This window comes from Sinocyclocheilus grahami, unplaced genomic scaffold, assembly GCF_001515645.1.
Source record: "Sinocyclocheilus grahami isolate Dianchi unplaced genomic scaffold, SAMN03320097.WGS_v1.1 scaffold1955.1, whole genome shotgun sequence".
Taxonomy (NCBI): Eukaryota; Metazoa; Chordata; class Actinopteri; order Cypriniformes; family Cyprinidae; genus Sinocyclocheilus; species Sinocyclocheilus grahami.
The window spans coordinates 87,754-101,676 of record NW_015507134.1 but is presented as its reverse complement, the minus strand read 5'-3'; the positions used below and the strand labels follow the sequence as shown (position 1 = coordinate 101,676).

Genomic DNA, 13,923 nt, shown 5'->3' with positions numbered 1-13,923 from the left:
GTGTGTGTGTTCACTGCTGTGTGTGTGCACTTTGGATGGGTAAATGCAGAGCACTAATTCTGAGTATGGGTCACCATACTTGGCCACATGTCACGTCACTTTATCTCAACCAGAAGGTACTGCATGAAATTCTCTGAGTGATGCCATTTCACAATCTGTTTCTAATGCATGTTCGACCATGTCCGTTTAATGGCCAGAGGAGAACTGGGCCCCTGATTGAGCCTGGTTTCCCAAGGTCATCCCAAGGTTTTTCTTTTTCTCCATTCCTGTCACCTGATTGAAGTTGCAGTTCCTTGCTGCTGTTGCCTTTTTTCAAAATTGAGTGTGCCCAATTAAGTAAACCAATGTTGTTGGTTTCACTGCATGGACATTATCAGATGAAAATGGTTCGCTGAACGATTACACTATATGAGAACTGAATAAATTTTTAATCTCAATAACATGTAGCCATTGAATTGTATTCTGTGAATCACCAAGGACTACGCTTCAAGCTAAAAATCTTCTTTTATGTTCTACTGAAGAAAAAAATGTCACCTACATCTCGGATGGCCTGAGGGTGAGTAAATGAACAGCAAATTTTCTTTTTTGGGTGAACTATCCCTTTAAGCGTGCACACACACACACACACACGACAGATTCCCATTTCACTGAAATAATGTTTTTTACTGTACAAGCTGTATAACCATAACCTAACCATAACTCTACCCTTAATCCTCACTGATGTATTATAACAATGTAACAACCATCATAGTGACAACAGCTAATCACATTACTTTTCCCATGTTGCGTGAATGTGTCTGGCTTGCGTCTGTGCTAAGGTATTTGCATAGGCGATCCGTTGGCGCTTGAACATTGACACAAATCAGTTCGGCAATGCATAACATCACCCATTCAAAGCACCAGCATCAAGTATTTTTGTGGACTTTGACCCATGCCCCACAGTTTGAGTTTTTTTTTTTCCTCGGATCATTCTTTTCCCATGGATTGCATTAGCTGCTTTAGTGATGCAGCAATGTATTGTTAATGGCATGGGAACTGTGAGTGCATATAAAGTACAAGTTTGCCTGATTAGTTACAATTGAAGAGATTTGCTCTTTTTTTGTTGAGTTTTGTGCTTCCGTTTTGAATGAGCAGCAGTGTTATAGATTAACTGTTCAACACGTTTTCTGGGTGTGCCATTGCACATGAGATTGAAACTGCTGCATGACACAGTTGATGCAGTGACAGCTTTGAGAAGATGTAGTTAAGGCTGTTTTCAGACTGCTTTGTTACCCTGCCATCCAAAATGACATCTCAGCCATTGTAAAGCAATGTAAATTTAAAATGAAATATGGACTATAGTAGATCATAAAATGAGCTTGAATTCTTTCTAGCCAGTATTTCTTTTTTTAATGCACACTATTATTCAATTAAGCATTTACTGTGAACATAAAATAAATAATAATAATAATACATTTGTGAGCAACTACAATAACTGGTCATATGAAAACACAGTAACGACTCAGAGGCTTGTGTCAGGTCAAATCAAGTTAAACTCTTTATTTTGCATTATATAAGTAAATCGAGGTTATCTGTACTTCCATCATAAAGAAAAGGCACATAAAGATGGACCCAATTGATAATAAAACCAAAAACAATTTTGAATACCCCATTACTGCAATCACTGTTTATTGATTGGCTCTTAGATTTGATACATTTAATTTATGTTTTAATGTAATTTAAGTTATATTTGTTCCTTTTATCTAAACACCAAACATTCTAACGATCTGATTGATACTAGAAATCAAGTAAAATTGTAAGCAAAATTATTGATGCAAATCTGCTACTTGACATTTATTTTAAAAATCTGATACATGCGTTAACTTCAGTATGTCTTTAGAAATTTTGATGAGTTTAATTCAAGACTGTCAGTAACAGACATTCCTTTTATCTGCATCTAAATAAAGAATAAGCCCATAGAATCAATGTCATTTCCAAATCTGGCCGTGATCCCATAACACGTTCCAGTCATCAAATCAATATTCACAGGATTCCCCAGTTCTTTGCACTTGATGGATTCTGTTCTTCTTTCACCATTGCTATTTTCAAGCACAACTTCCAACCCACAGGTTCTTTGGTAATCCTTATCTGGCCACAATGTTGCAGAGACAATTTTATCATTGTCAAATACCAATTCTTTATTATAAAAATTTTCAGTATCACCAAATGTAAACATGTGGCCATCATTGAAAGTTGCCTGGATCCCTTTGAACCTGTTGATCACCAAGTAGTTCTGCAGTAACACAGACAATGAAGAACATGTTATTTCCAACTCGGAACCAGGAAAAAAGTTTTTTGTTTTTAATCCATTAAATTACATTTTTGTACAACACTGACAAGCAAAAAGTTAACTGACTTCACCATAATCCTTATCGTGCTAAGCAGTATGTCGCTATTTGAGTTGTCATTACATTTAATACTTTTATTGGTAACAATTTACAATAAGGGTCCGTGAACAATCATGTACTAATACCTGAATTAATACTTAATTCAACATGAACTAATGATTATCGAAAGCATGAACTAATCATGTGCCAATGAAGAGCTTTTCTTAACTACGACTGGCGTTATATTGGATTTACACATGAATAACGACAGCTTTAACTACATGTTAATGGTCGCCGTGATTTTGCCAAGTAAGACATGTTCCAGGATCAACATTACTGTCCAAAAATCCAGACTTAACCCAATCCCCACCCCTAAACCTGACTTTACCCATAATTTATTCCTAAAATCAGTGTGAAATGATAGCTGATTAACAAGTGTGTAGAAGCACCTAACCATGATCGTAAGCCTAAAACTGACATTTCCTGAAAGTTATCTCTCAATTCTGATTGGTTGATTGGAATGTTGTTCCAGGATCAACAAGGATGTTGATCCAGGAACATGTTGTACTTGGTCAAATCACGCTCTCCACATGTTAACACATGCTTGTGAGTTAATGTATTAATGAACAATTATGGCTAAACTTAATCAAACAGCCTCTTTATCTGTCTCCAGTTAACCAGCTCCTTTCACCATGCCTGTCACAAAACTAGTCATCTCAGCACACTACATTTCCCATCATCCCCTCTGGCTAAATCTCAAAACCCACAAAGAACATTTGTGGAAAAGTTCTTAAAGAAATGACAAATGGGATACATCCTATAATTATGGTCAGAACATTTGCTGGGTATCAGTACAGTCCAGACGCAGGTCGTGATGATACTGTACCTCCGCTCTCTGTGAATACTTGTTATGTTAGTATGTGTGTATTTGAGAGTAAGTTTAAAATAATTAATCAGCAGTATTTAGTAATTAGTTAACAGTGAATTTATTATGATTGGGCCCCGTCAAGTAAAGTCATGACAAAATAATACTTCATGAAAAATCCCAATACAACACACATGCAAACGTGACATTAATTATTAATTTAGTTTACCAAAGCAACCGACTGTTATAAAAAGAAGAGGGGATGCCACACAGTGGTAAACATGGCCTTGTCCCAACTTTTTTGAGATGTTGATGCCATGAAATTTAAAATCAACTTATTTTTCCCTTAAAATGATACATTTTCTCAGTTTAAACATTTGATATGTCGTTGTATTCTGAATAAAATATTGAAATTTGAAACTTCCACATCATTGCATTCTGTTTTTATTCACAATTTGTACAGTGTCCCAACTTTTTTGGAATCGGGTTTGTATTATATTGAAATTCACGCATGACCATAGCAACAAAAAGCTAATGTGCCGGGCGCACGCAAACAGCTAGAGCGCCTCGCTAATGAGTTTCCCACCAGGAGCAAACTCTACTGTGGTCCCCTGAAGAACCCTTACGGAAATTAACCATGGTTTTACTACAAATAAAACCAAAAACCATGGTTATTGTAGTAATACCATGTTATTTGGCACTTTGACTTCAATTTAATTTTCGTAAGGGAAAAGATGTTTTGACTAAACATAAAATCAAATGTATGTTTTGTCAAAACTAAACATCAAAACAGATCAAATTATTAGTGGTAGTTATTAGTCTGGGGCGTGTCCCATCCTGTGTCCTGAACAGGTTAGTGCTGTCCAGTGCATCAGCACAGTAATTACACGTTTTCATGTAAAAATTTAGGGAACCATTTGTTATACACACATCACTTAACAGTTCATTACTTGTATGCGATTTAGGTTTAATCAAAAAGATGCATGTGTGCTCGGTGCGTGATCAGCAGTCAACAGCATGATGCAACAGAAATGCGTGCTCTCTCTCTCTCTCTCTCTCTCTCTCTCTCTCTCTCGTCATTTACAACTAGTAATATGTGTAATATATCCAACCAAACTACACACATTCCAGCGATCAGGGCCAGCCCTTGCATTTTGCGGGCCCAAGCAGATTTTCAAAAGGGGCCCCCAGTCCCCGCTGTTTCACCTAACCACCCCCACCCCGACATATACATCCTACACTGACACCTTATTGTTTTATCAGATTGTCTTACTCAGTATAATTATCTTTCAAGGCATAAATATGAAATTATATTTACTTAAGCAAACTACTTTCAGAGAAATGTATCAAAGTTTAGTGAGATTAATGCTTTAATAAGGTGAAAACACCTGCTAATGTGTTATAAAAATTACAATAGAGAATATGTTATTATTATTATTATTATTAATAGAAAATAATATATTTTCTGAGCTGCCATATTTTAGTCCAGATTAAAATGCAAAAATGTATAAGTGTATTTTAAATGTTTTAAAAGTATTTAAGTATTTGCTGCTGTTTGATAAATGCCACTTAATGTCTGTTTGAAAACATTTAAATACTGTTGTGACTTCCTTTCTTCTCAGTCACAAGCAGGAGTCAGAAACAGGATGTTGGTGTACAGGGATAACCATGGTAACCACAGTATTTCTGCTGTTTCATATGCGCCACCTACTGTCAGAGAGTGAGCTAGCATTTTTATCTAGCCCTGCTGATTTTCTTTAGACCGAATTTTCATGCAGCAAACATGCAGTGTTGTAAAATTTAACTGTTCAATGAAAATTAAGCTAATATGCGTTCTTAAAATCCAAACAATTCAGACAATAAGGCATCCAGAAATTTTAACATATTTTGAAGTGCCCACGATAACACAGTGCACCGTTGTTTTGTTGACAGTGTCTTCAAAGTGCTCGCGGATGCCAAATTAAACTGGTAAGACATGATACAGCAAACACAATTCATCACTTACTCTTCATTTTTAAATATTAATCCACAAGACTGACACAAGCAAACTTTATCAAAGCTATTATTATTACCACGTATTACTGTCTGAACCCTTGAGCCACAGGGGCCCTATGCAACCGATTATATTGCTTATTAGGTAGGGTCGGCACTGCCAGAGATTTCTGTGAACAAAGGATGCACTCAACAAGCACACGTCTCTGCCGCGCTGCGCACGCAATTCACTCCGCGTCTCACTATCAGCTCGTGCACAGCAGCTATAGATGTAAATATTTAATACTCTCTTAATTAGATACATTTACCTCATTTATATATATCCTTCTCTGATATCTCCATTTTCCGTTTTCTGTTTGTTCATTTGTCTGTGTCTCTTTGTCTGGACACAAACGATGCGGGGTATCGGCTTTCTACGTTTGATTAGACAGATCTACAGGCACTACAGTATGTAGGGTTTGTTTCTGGTGGGACACTCATTAGTCATGCACCCTAGCTGTTCGCTTGGCTCGTTGGCCTTTTTTTGTAAACCAAATTAATAAATAAAGTCACGTTTGCATGTGTGATGTATTAGGATTTTTCATTAAGTTGTGTCCAGTAATTTACTGTATTGTTTTGTCATTTGATTTTATATGCATTGTTTATTCTTAGCTTATGGATGCTTCATATTTTACATGTAAATGTGCCTTATGTTTGTCTTGACAGGCATGTGTGGGCTTTCTTTTGAATCTAAATATGTTTAATGATGTAAATAAATAATAAAGGTACTACACCATGCGAACCACGAACCGTGACTTTTGAACCTTGGCCCTCTACCCTCGTTGGGAGGAAAACAGACTTCCAGCCTAGCTTACAGAGTTTAATTCTAAAAGTTATCTTTGACAATTCCACCTTTGAAACAAGAGGCTATTCCAGCCTTAATACTGTCACATACTGGACGAGAAGCGCAGTGCTGTGCCACACCATGTCTTTAATATTCGAACACATTGTTTTCTACACACGCACCAGCGGCACCAGCGGCACCACTGGCCTCTGTGGTTTGACTACAATAGACCGCACTTTCTCATTCTGTTTACTCTGTTTTGTTTTAATCACCGAACTTCAAACTCATTGACACCACTTGCTCATTCTTGAAGTGAATGTTTGACTGTTTGGAGAGTAGATTCAAGGTTTTGGACTGCCATCTTGAACTGAACGCGACGCGTCCGGTGTGTGATAATTTGCCCTAGAGTCACGCATAGCACGGCAGCGGTGCTGCGCTTCTCGTCCAGTGTGTGACCGCCTTTCAGAAATGCAACAAGAAAACAGAGCAGCGAGAGTGACTGATATCACCAAAATAAAACATAGCTAAATTTAAGTCAAAGAAAATCCTCATTACAAATGCATCATCACACAATCGGTCTGTGCACAACACCAACAAATGTAATGTTTAATGTAAGCCAACACATCATGACAGCGCTCATAGCAAAACAACTTAGCGACAGACACTTCATTACAAACAAGCAGTGTTTATATTAAATAATATTATCATTGCCACAGTGGCCCAATAAATAATTTGCGGTTTCCATCGGGATGTGAATAATAGCTAGTTAGTTTATCAGCATATGCTGAATATATATTTTCGATAAAGATCCCACAGCAGGTGGAACTTGTCAAAAAGTTAGTGATAACAAGAGGAAAGATATGATTGGTCAGTTTTTCTGTCTTTTAAAATTAGGCTACCATTGATTTACTATTGCTTGGCTCTCTGTAATTTCACTGCTGGACCTCCAATCACAGAGCCGCAAACACTAGGCAGAAACATTCTAATATGGAGAACATTTTTGTAAATATTGTTTTTACAATAGTATAGGCCCTCTCTCTCTCTCTCTCTCTCTCTCTCTTCGTACCTGTTTACCCTGTTTATTTGATTATTGTTCACTCAAACACTAACATCAGCTCATGCCTAGTTAATGCATTATTTTGTCATGACTGTATTTGACGGGGCCCAATCATAATGAATTCACTGTTAACTAATTACTAAATACTGCTGATTAATTATTTTAAACTTACTCTCAAATACACACATACTAACATAAGTATTCACAGAGAGCAGATGTACAGTATCATCATGACCTGCGTCTGGATGGAGAGTGAACTGTACTGATACCCAGCAAATGTTCTGACCATAATTATAGGATGTATCCCATTTGTCATTTCTTTAAGAACTTTTCCACAAATGTTCTTTGTGGGTTTTGAGATTTAATTGTATTTTTTATTCAGCCTACTGTGCATAAACCACAGTAGGGTGAATTTGAATGGAAAGAGAATTACACAAAACAGATTAAGATCACATATTAGTGTGTTTAGTAGTTTCTACATTTGATGAGGAGGATCAGCTAGACATGTGCAATCCAGTAATGTTTATGACAAACCTGGAGACAAAAGTTCAAATTATGATTTAAATTTGTTTCCCAATCATAGTACTACTTATTCCTTTTTAAAGAGGCTGTTTGATTAAGTTTAGCCATAATTGTTAAAGACATTAACTTACAAGCATGTATTAACATGCAATTAAGGCATTCATTATTCATGTGTAAATCCAATATGACTCCAGTCGTAGTTAAGAATAGCTCTTCATTGGCATATGATTAGTTAATGATTCCGATAATCATTAGTTCGTTTTTTAATTAAGTATTAATTTTGGTATTAGTACACGATTGTTCATGGACCCATATTGTAAAGTGTTACCCTTTTACTTGAATACAATTTTGGTTACTCTACCCACCTGTATATCGTAAAAAAATTTGATCTTCTTAATGGTGCTGAGGACAGGAGTTATAAAGCTGGTTTCATATCCCCCTCTCCCACCTGCAATTGGCACTAAGAAAGGAGGAAAAAACAATGAATACATGAACACAGCAGTAGAAAACAGGGCCCGTATTCCCAAAACATCTTAAGGCTAAAAGTAGCTCATAACTCGCCAATTTAGGAGAAAATCTTTAAAATAATGGGCGTGTCAGTCTTAAATTTAGGACTCCTAAAGTTTTGTTCTGGGAGTGTTTCACAAAGCGTTTTAGCACTAAAACTAGCTCCTAAATCTGTGAAACGTTAGGAGTGTTAAGAGGACTCCTAAGTCACTAAGACCAAATCTGAACTATCCTAAAATGGCTGTTGCCAGCAATCTGCCTCGGAATATAAAAATTTTAGAAACCTTTTACAATAATGAGCTTTTAAAAAGGTATCGGCTTTGGTTTGGAGGTTATCCCAACTCCAAATGTTTTATTATATCCTTAATATATAGCTGTTCTCGCGTCCAGTTTGGTTTTCTTTTATGTTTGCGTGTCTTACTATCAGCCATGATTATTCTACTCTGCTAATAATTAAAAGGCTGTTTATATGCATATTAACAAAATTTTATTAGTCGCTTAGTTGCAGAAAAAAGAAAAAAATAAGTGGCGAAATCACGCAGGCTGTGATGGACAAATCGTTAATGGCTGGGCCCGTATGTATAAAACTTCTCAGAAATGCTCTTAAGAATAGTCTTAAGCTTTGACTTAAGTATCAAAAAATACTTAGTAAAAAGTAGGACTTTTCTAAGAGTAGGAGACTTTTATAAAGAAGCTAAAAGCAGCAAGTGTTGTGAACTAAGGACTACAATGATATCAACACAAAATGGCCGACCTCAACCTCTGAATCAGCCAATAGTGAGACTACACATGTAAAGTCACAGCAGCACAACACCAATCATTTAATGTTTCTACAATGAAATCATTTAATTAAGACACTGAAACATTTTAATATTTAAATGTATTTTTTTAATGCTTTGCATTGTGCAAAATTATCACAAATTATTACTGATGCTTCGTTTTCTATTGGTATGTCTCCTCGTTTACAATTGGAGCAATGATGTGAACATGATTTCAACCAGTGGCTCCAACAACTCCATGAAAGCCCACAATCCTCATAAAAGTGGCTTGTTTTTGCAATATGGTTTGGCAGTCAGTTGGAAAGTTAATTAATTGCCATATCGTAGTGGCCAAAAGTGAGGTCCGGGCTAGGAAATTTTACCCTTAATTAAAATAAATAAATAAATGAATGTTCAAGATTTTGTAAGCATATTGCATAGTTGCTAAGAGTCAATTGTTTTATTTGTGATGATAATGCAATGAAACATGCCAAATTGTGCGGTCATAATTTTTGGCATGCTGTCATACAAAGAAATTATGAACACATGCAAAAACAAGAGGACCAATGAAATATTAATAACTTATTTTGTAGTCAGTGTGCCAGTGTTGCCAATTTAGTGATTTTTGTCACTACACTTCCTCACCCCTTTAGAGACTTTTTTCAAAAACCTAATAACAAAATCAATTTCTTGGACAAATGTTATCTACATTCCGAGACTCTACCATGACGTCATAAAGGCGAGTTCACTGATCTATATAAATATAAATATAGATCAGTGAACTCACCTTTATGAGGTCATCTAGCAACATTAAGTGACCCGTTTTAGCTATTTTCGATTGAAAGCAGTTGGCAACACTGGTCAGTGTTATTTTTTCCCCTTTGTATTTTAGTGGTTTAAGTGTAATAAAATCCACACATCACTTTTGGCCACTGTTGTGTTTGGTGGGGTTAGTGCCACAATATGTAAGACCCTGCTTACTGTGTCATCACCGGTGCATTGCTGCATTTCTCCAATTTTACAGCCAAAAAAATTTAATTACTACATTTCTGCAGTTAGAGCATTGACTTGTTGAGTGGAAGAGGTTATTAAATTTCTTACTTTTGTCAGTTACACAAAAAAAAAAGACTTTTTGATCTTGACAATCAAGTTTGTATCGTTTTATCAACATATCATCATATATCTCCAATATGTCATATCTTCGCTGGAAAGTGTGCGTCTCCTCCTCTGTGCTGCCATCTTGTTACTCCTAACTAGTTTAGGAGACCTCTTCAGCTCTCTTAAATAATTTAGGAGCTGAGACCTAGTCTTAACACTTAGGAACCTTTATGAATCACTCTTATTCTTAAATCTAGGAATAAGAGTAAAATTACGTCATTCTAAGAATTTTGACACACTTAGGACAAAAATTTTACTCTGAGCAGCTTTATACATATGGCCCCTGGTTTATGTGGTAATATAGTACATCGGGCAGGACATCCATATGCTTACCTAACATTCATTGACCTCAAATATGGCTTATCATCTGAAATATGCATGTAGTAGCAACTTTACATGGCAGCTTAAAGATCATTTGCTCTTAAAATATATTAATAATTTTTGGTCGTACAGATAAGAGTAATGCATCTTTTGTATCTGTAAAGACTCTACGTTTATTCGTGTGCACTCAGAATAACAACGAAGCGTTGCGCTTTTGTAAACTAATGAAAGCAAACAGGATGTGCTTTCTGCCGTCTCGGTCTCTGTGAACTTGAGTGCATCACTTCGAAACTCCGTGTATGCTTGCCTTATTACAGATATGAAAAATATATCTATAGAGAGAGAAACTTTTAAATGAACCAATTCAAATGGAAAACAAATATTCTCAGATTATGTAATCCGTATGAAACATGCATACAGGCGCATACTGCGGAGTTGACGAGTCAGTGTCGCCGACTTCATCTCTTAATTAAACCGAAAACAGAAAGCATTAGTGTAACAATAAATTATTAAAACGTTAATGCAGTGTACTTGCTGTTTTTCCTTAACACATTCATAATTAGTATATTTGCCGGTGCGCTGTGGCAAGCCTTTTTTGCGTGCGCTTGAGCGCTTATCAGGCTATGTAGGCAAGTAAAGGCTCATTATTATGATTTATATGGATTATTAATAAAAGTGCGACTTATAGTCGACTAATGCTTAAAATGAACGACTACTAGTCGACCAGAAAAATCTTTAGTCGAGGGCAGCCCTACTGCATATTGACTAATTGTTTACGAGAAGCATACATATAAGAGGCTGACAATTAGCTGAACATATACTTGTTTAATTAGTGACACTTAACCTGCATTTTAAAATCTTTATTTGAATGTGGCAATTAAAATTTTTATTTTAAAACCTTTATCTGACAACATAATATTGCGCTTTACAATATTGCTATGAATAAATCTCTGACAGAGACTATCAGCGAATCACTGTGTGCATAGTAGTAAGTATGCTGACATCATCCATAGCAACAAGGTCAACCCCCGCCCCCTTACTCTTAGCTTAATACTTCTGTCTATTCCGTAGAAAACTTTATTGCTATTTAGGAGAAATCTTAGTGGTACGATAAAATGTTTTGTGAATACGGGCCCAGGTTTTAATTGGCAGTTAAAATAGTGAGAATTGCAATTTAAAGTAGAATATATCCTAAAAGTTTCAAATTCAGTCACTTTTTCATGCAGGTGCATCAGTTATGTTAAGCTTCGCACTTGGGCAGACATATAAAAATATTTAAAGACAAAGTGTGTTAAGTAAGATTTAATAGTTGAACTCATGCTTCTCTTAGACTACTCTTGCTTTAACAATGGTGTGCATGAATTTTCAGTGCATGAATATATTGTATGTTAATCCCAACCACTGTACTAGTGTATCTGTAAAAACTAGGGATGCACCGATTCCACTTTTTCCAGAACGAGTCTGATACTGATACTTTCATTTTTACTACTTGCCGATACTGGTATCTGTATTTTCATTGCATTTGTAATTATTACAATATTGGGTAGAGAGACAAAAAGAATATGAATCATATTAGTTTGCTTAAATCATTTAGTGAAGACATTTCCTTCAGTTTGTCAGGAAATCATCGCAATCACTCACGTCAGCACAGTCACCTCCTCCGACACACACCAGATCCCAATCACCCGAATTCTGATCACCTGCACCTGCATCACCAATTAAGCCCGCTATATCTTCTCACTCCACTCAGCATTCCAGTGTCCGGTCTACCGTTCACTACCTGAACATTGCCAGACTCCTTACATGCTTTACTAACTGTTGTTTCCTTACCCCCAATAGTCAATTCAGTCTCCGCTATTCCGATTCTCCTCAGCCCCGGTTCATCTCCAGGATTCCTACTACTATCAGAACCCAGATTACCAAGAAGATAAGATGCCCAGAACTCTCTCATATCTCTCTTACTCGCCTGCCTTCGATCCTGACCATCACAGCATTGACAATAAACCCCTCTGTTTACCTGAACTCCTCTTGTCTCTTGTTTGTGACCGTTATTTTCACACTTAATTATGCCTATTAATATGTATTGTACAAGCTTGTTACTTTCACTGTTAATTTTATTTCTTTATATTTTCTTTCATTTAATAGCAACAAAAATACAAGATAACCCATGCTTTTCAGGTAGCCTCAGAAATGTAAGTTATCAAATGTGAACTAACACTACTTAGTCTTCACTGCATTAACTAATTATTGATTAATCCTCTGAAAGAGCAGTGAGTGATTTCTGTATTTTTTTTTTATTTGATTAACATTTAAACACAGACAGCAAGAATAATAACCTGCTACTGCACCTTTAAAGTTAGGGTATGTATTTTTTTTTTAAACGCTTCAGAGTTGGGCCGAGTACCAAAACAAACTTGTAGCCAATCAGCAGTAAGGGCCGTGTCTACTCCTGATGGGGACGAGAGAGCGTTCAGTGCACAGGACGGACATGCCGCGCGACAACAAAAAACAAAAGAGGAAAATTATGGGATCATATTCCCGCCAAATGTATTGCAGTCACGGATAAAAAAAAATGCTTATGCTTATGCTGTTTTTCCCTTTGCTCTTTATTCCACATTCTGCGTTTCTTCTTCCAAATGTTGCGGTTAGAGTTTGATGTAAATCAGGGAGGGTTACAACATCATCATTGGTCCACTAGTTCTAGATTGACAGCTCCTCCTCAGCAAATCAGTCGAAGAGGGGCGGTGACATCACTCCAACGCTCCTCATTACTGCCGATGCTCCGTGTTCTGTTCACTTGTACAGGTGAAAATAGACAACTGTCGGCTGGGAAACATCTTTCCATACAGGACACCGTTATATGTGTCTGTCTGTCACTGCTGTACGCCTACCTGGTGATCTGTTAACGTTAAATGAGCCGTCCTAGTGACCTGTCGCAGTTATATTCACCTGTATTTATTCGCCTCTGGTCACATTGCGAAAGGGATCAGCTACTAAATGCACCGGCCTCTCAAAGTGACTGATGTGCCTGGCTCGTATTTACCTGACTAATTATAAGTCTTGTTATGGTTATTACCTATGTTATGGTAATTATTATCTTTATTTGACCCTCTAACTCTAGCACTCTCTATTCTAATTCTATTCTTTAATAAAAATAAAAAAATCTTTCTAATCTTTTTGTATTCTATCTGTTTTCTTTTCATTTATTATACAATTAAAAAAAGCAAATAGAAAAATAATAGAGCAAGCTAGTAATTGAGGTCTATTCTATCTGTTTTCTTTTTATTTATTATATTATTTTAAAAACCCTTGCTACGTGTACTGCGTTGAGCTAACTGAGGCTTGTTATAGCACTTGTATATCATTGCTCTTTTGTTGATTTTGATTGTTTCCATTGTCATCATTTGTAAGTCACTTTGGATAAAACCATCTGATAAATAAATAAATGTAAAGGTAAATATATTTCTGTTAGGAGAGGATAATATGAGTAAGAGCAGGGGTTTTCAAACAGGGGTCCGTGTCGTGACCCAAAGCCAAGGGATCCCGCAAAATGT

The 13,923-nt window shown here is 36.3% G+C and overlaps 1 protein-coding gene across 1 annotated transcript in view; it reads right to left on the bottom strand.

Moving 5' to 3' along the window:
• Window positions 1-1,575: 1,575 nt before the first annotated feature.
• LOC107573475 (stonustoxin subunit beta-like) overlaps window positions 1,576-13,923 on the bottom strand; it is a 57,587-nt gene continuing 45,239 nt past the window's right edge. Inside the window, exons 6-7 of the mRNA XM_016259908.1 lie at window positions 7,991-8,085; window positions 1,576-2,272 (exon numbers count right to left, since the gene is read on the bottom strand). Of these exons, the coding sequence (XP_016115394.1) occupies window positions 1,937-2,272; window positions 7,991-8,085 (431 nt within the window). The 3' untranslated portion in view covers window positions 1,576-1,936. The remainder of the gene's footprint in view (window positions 2,273-7,990; window positions 8,086-13,923) is intronic.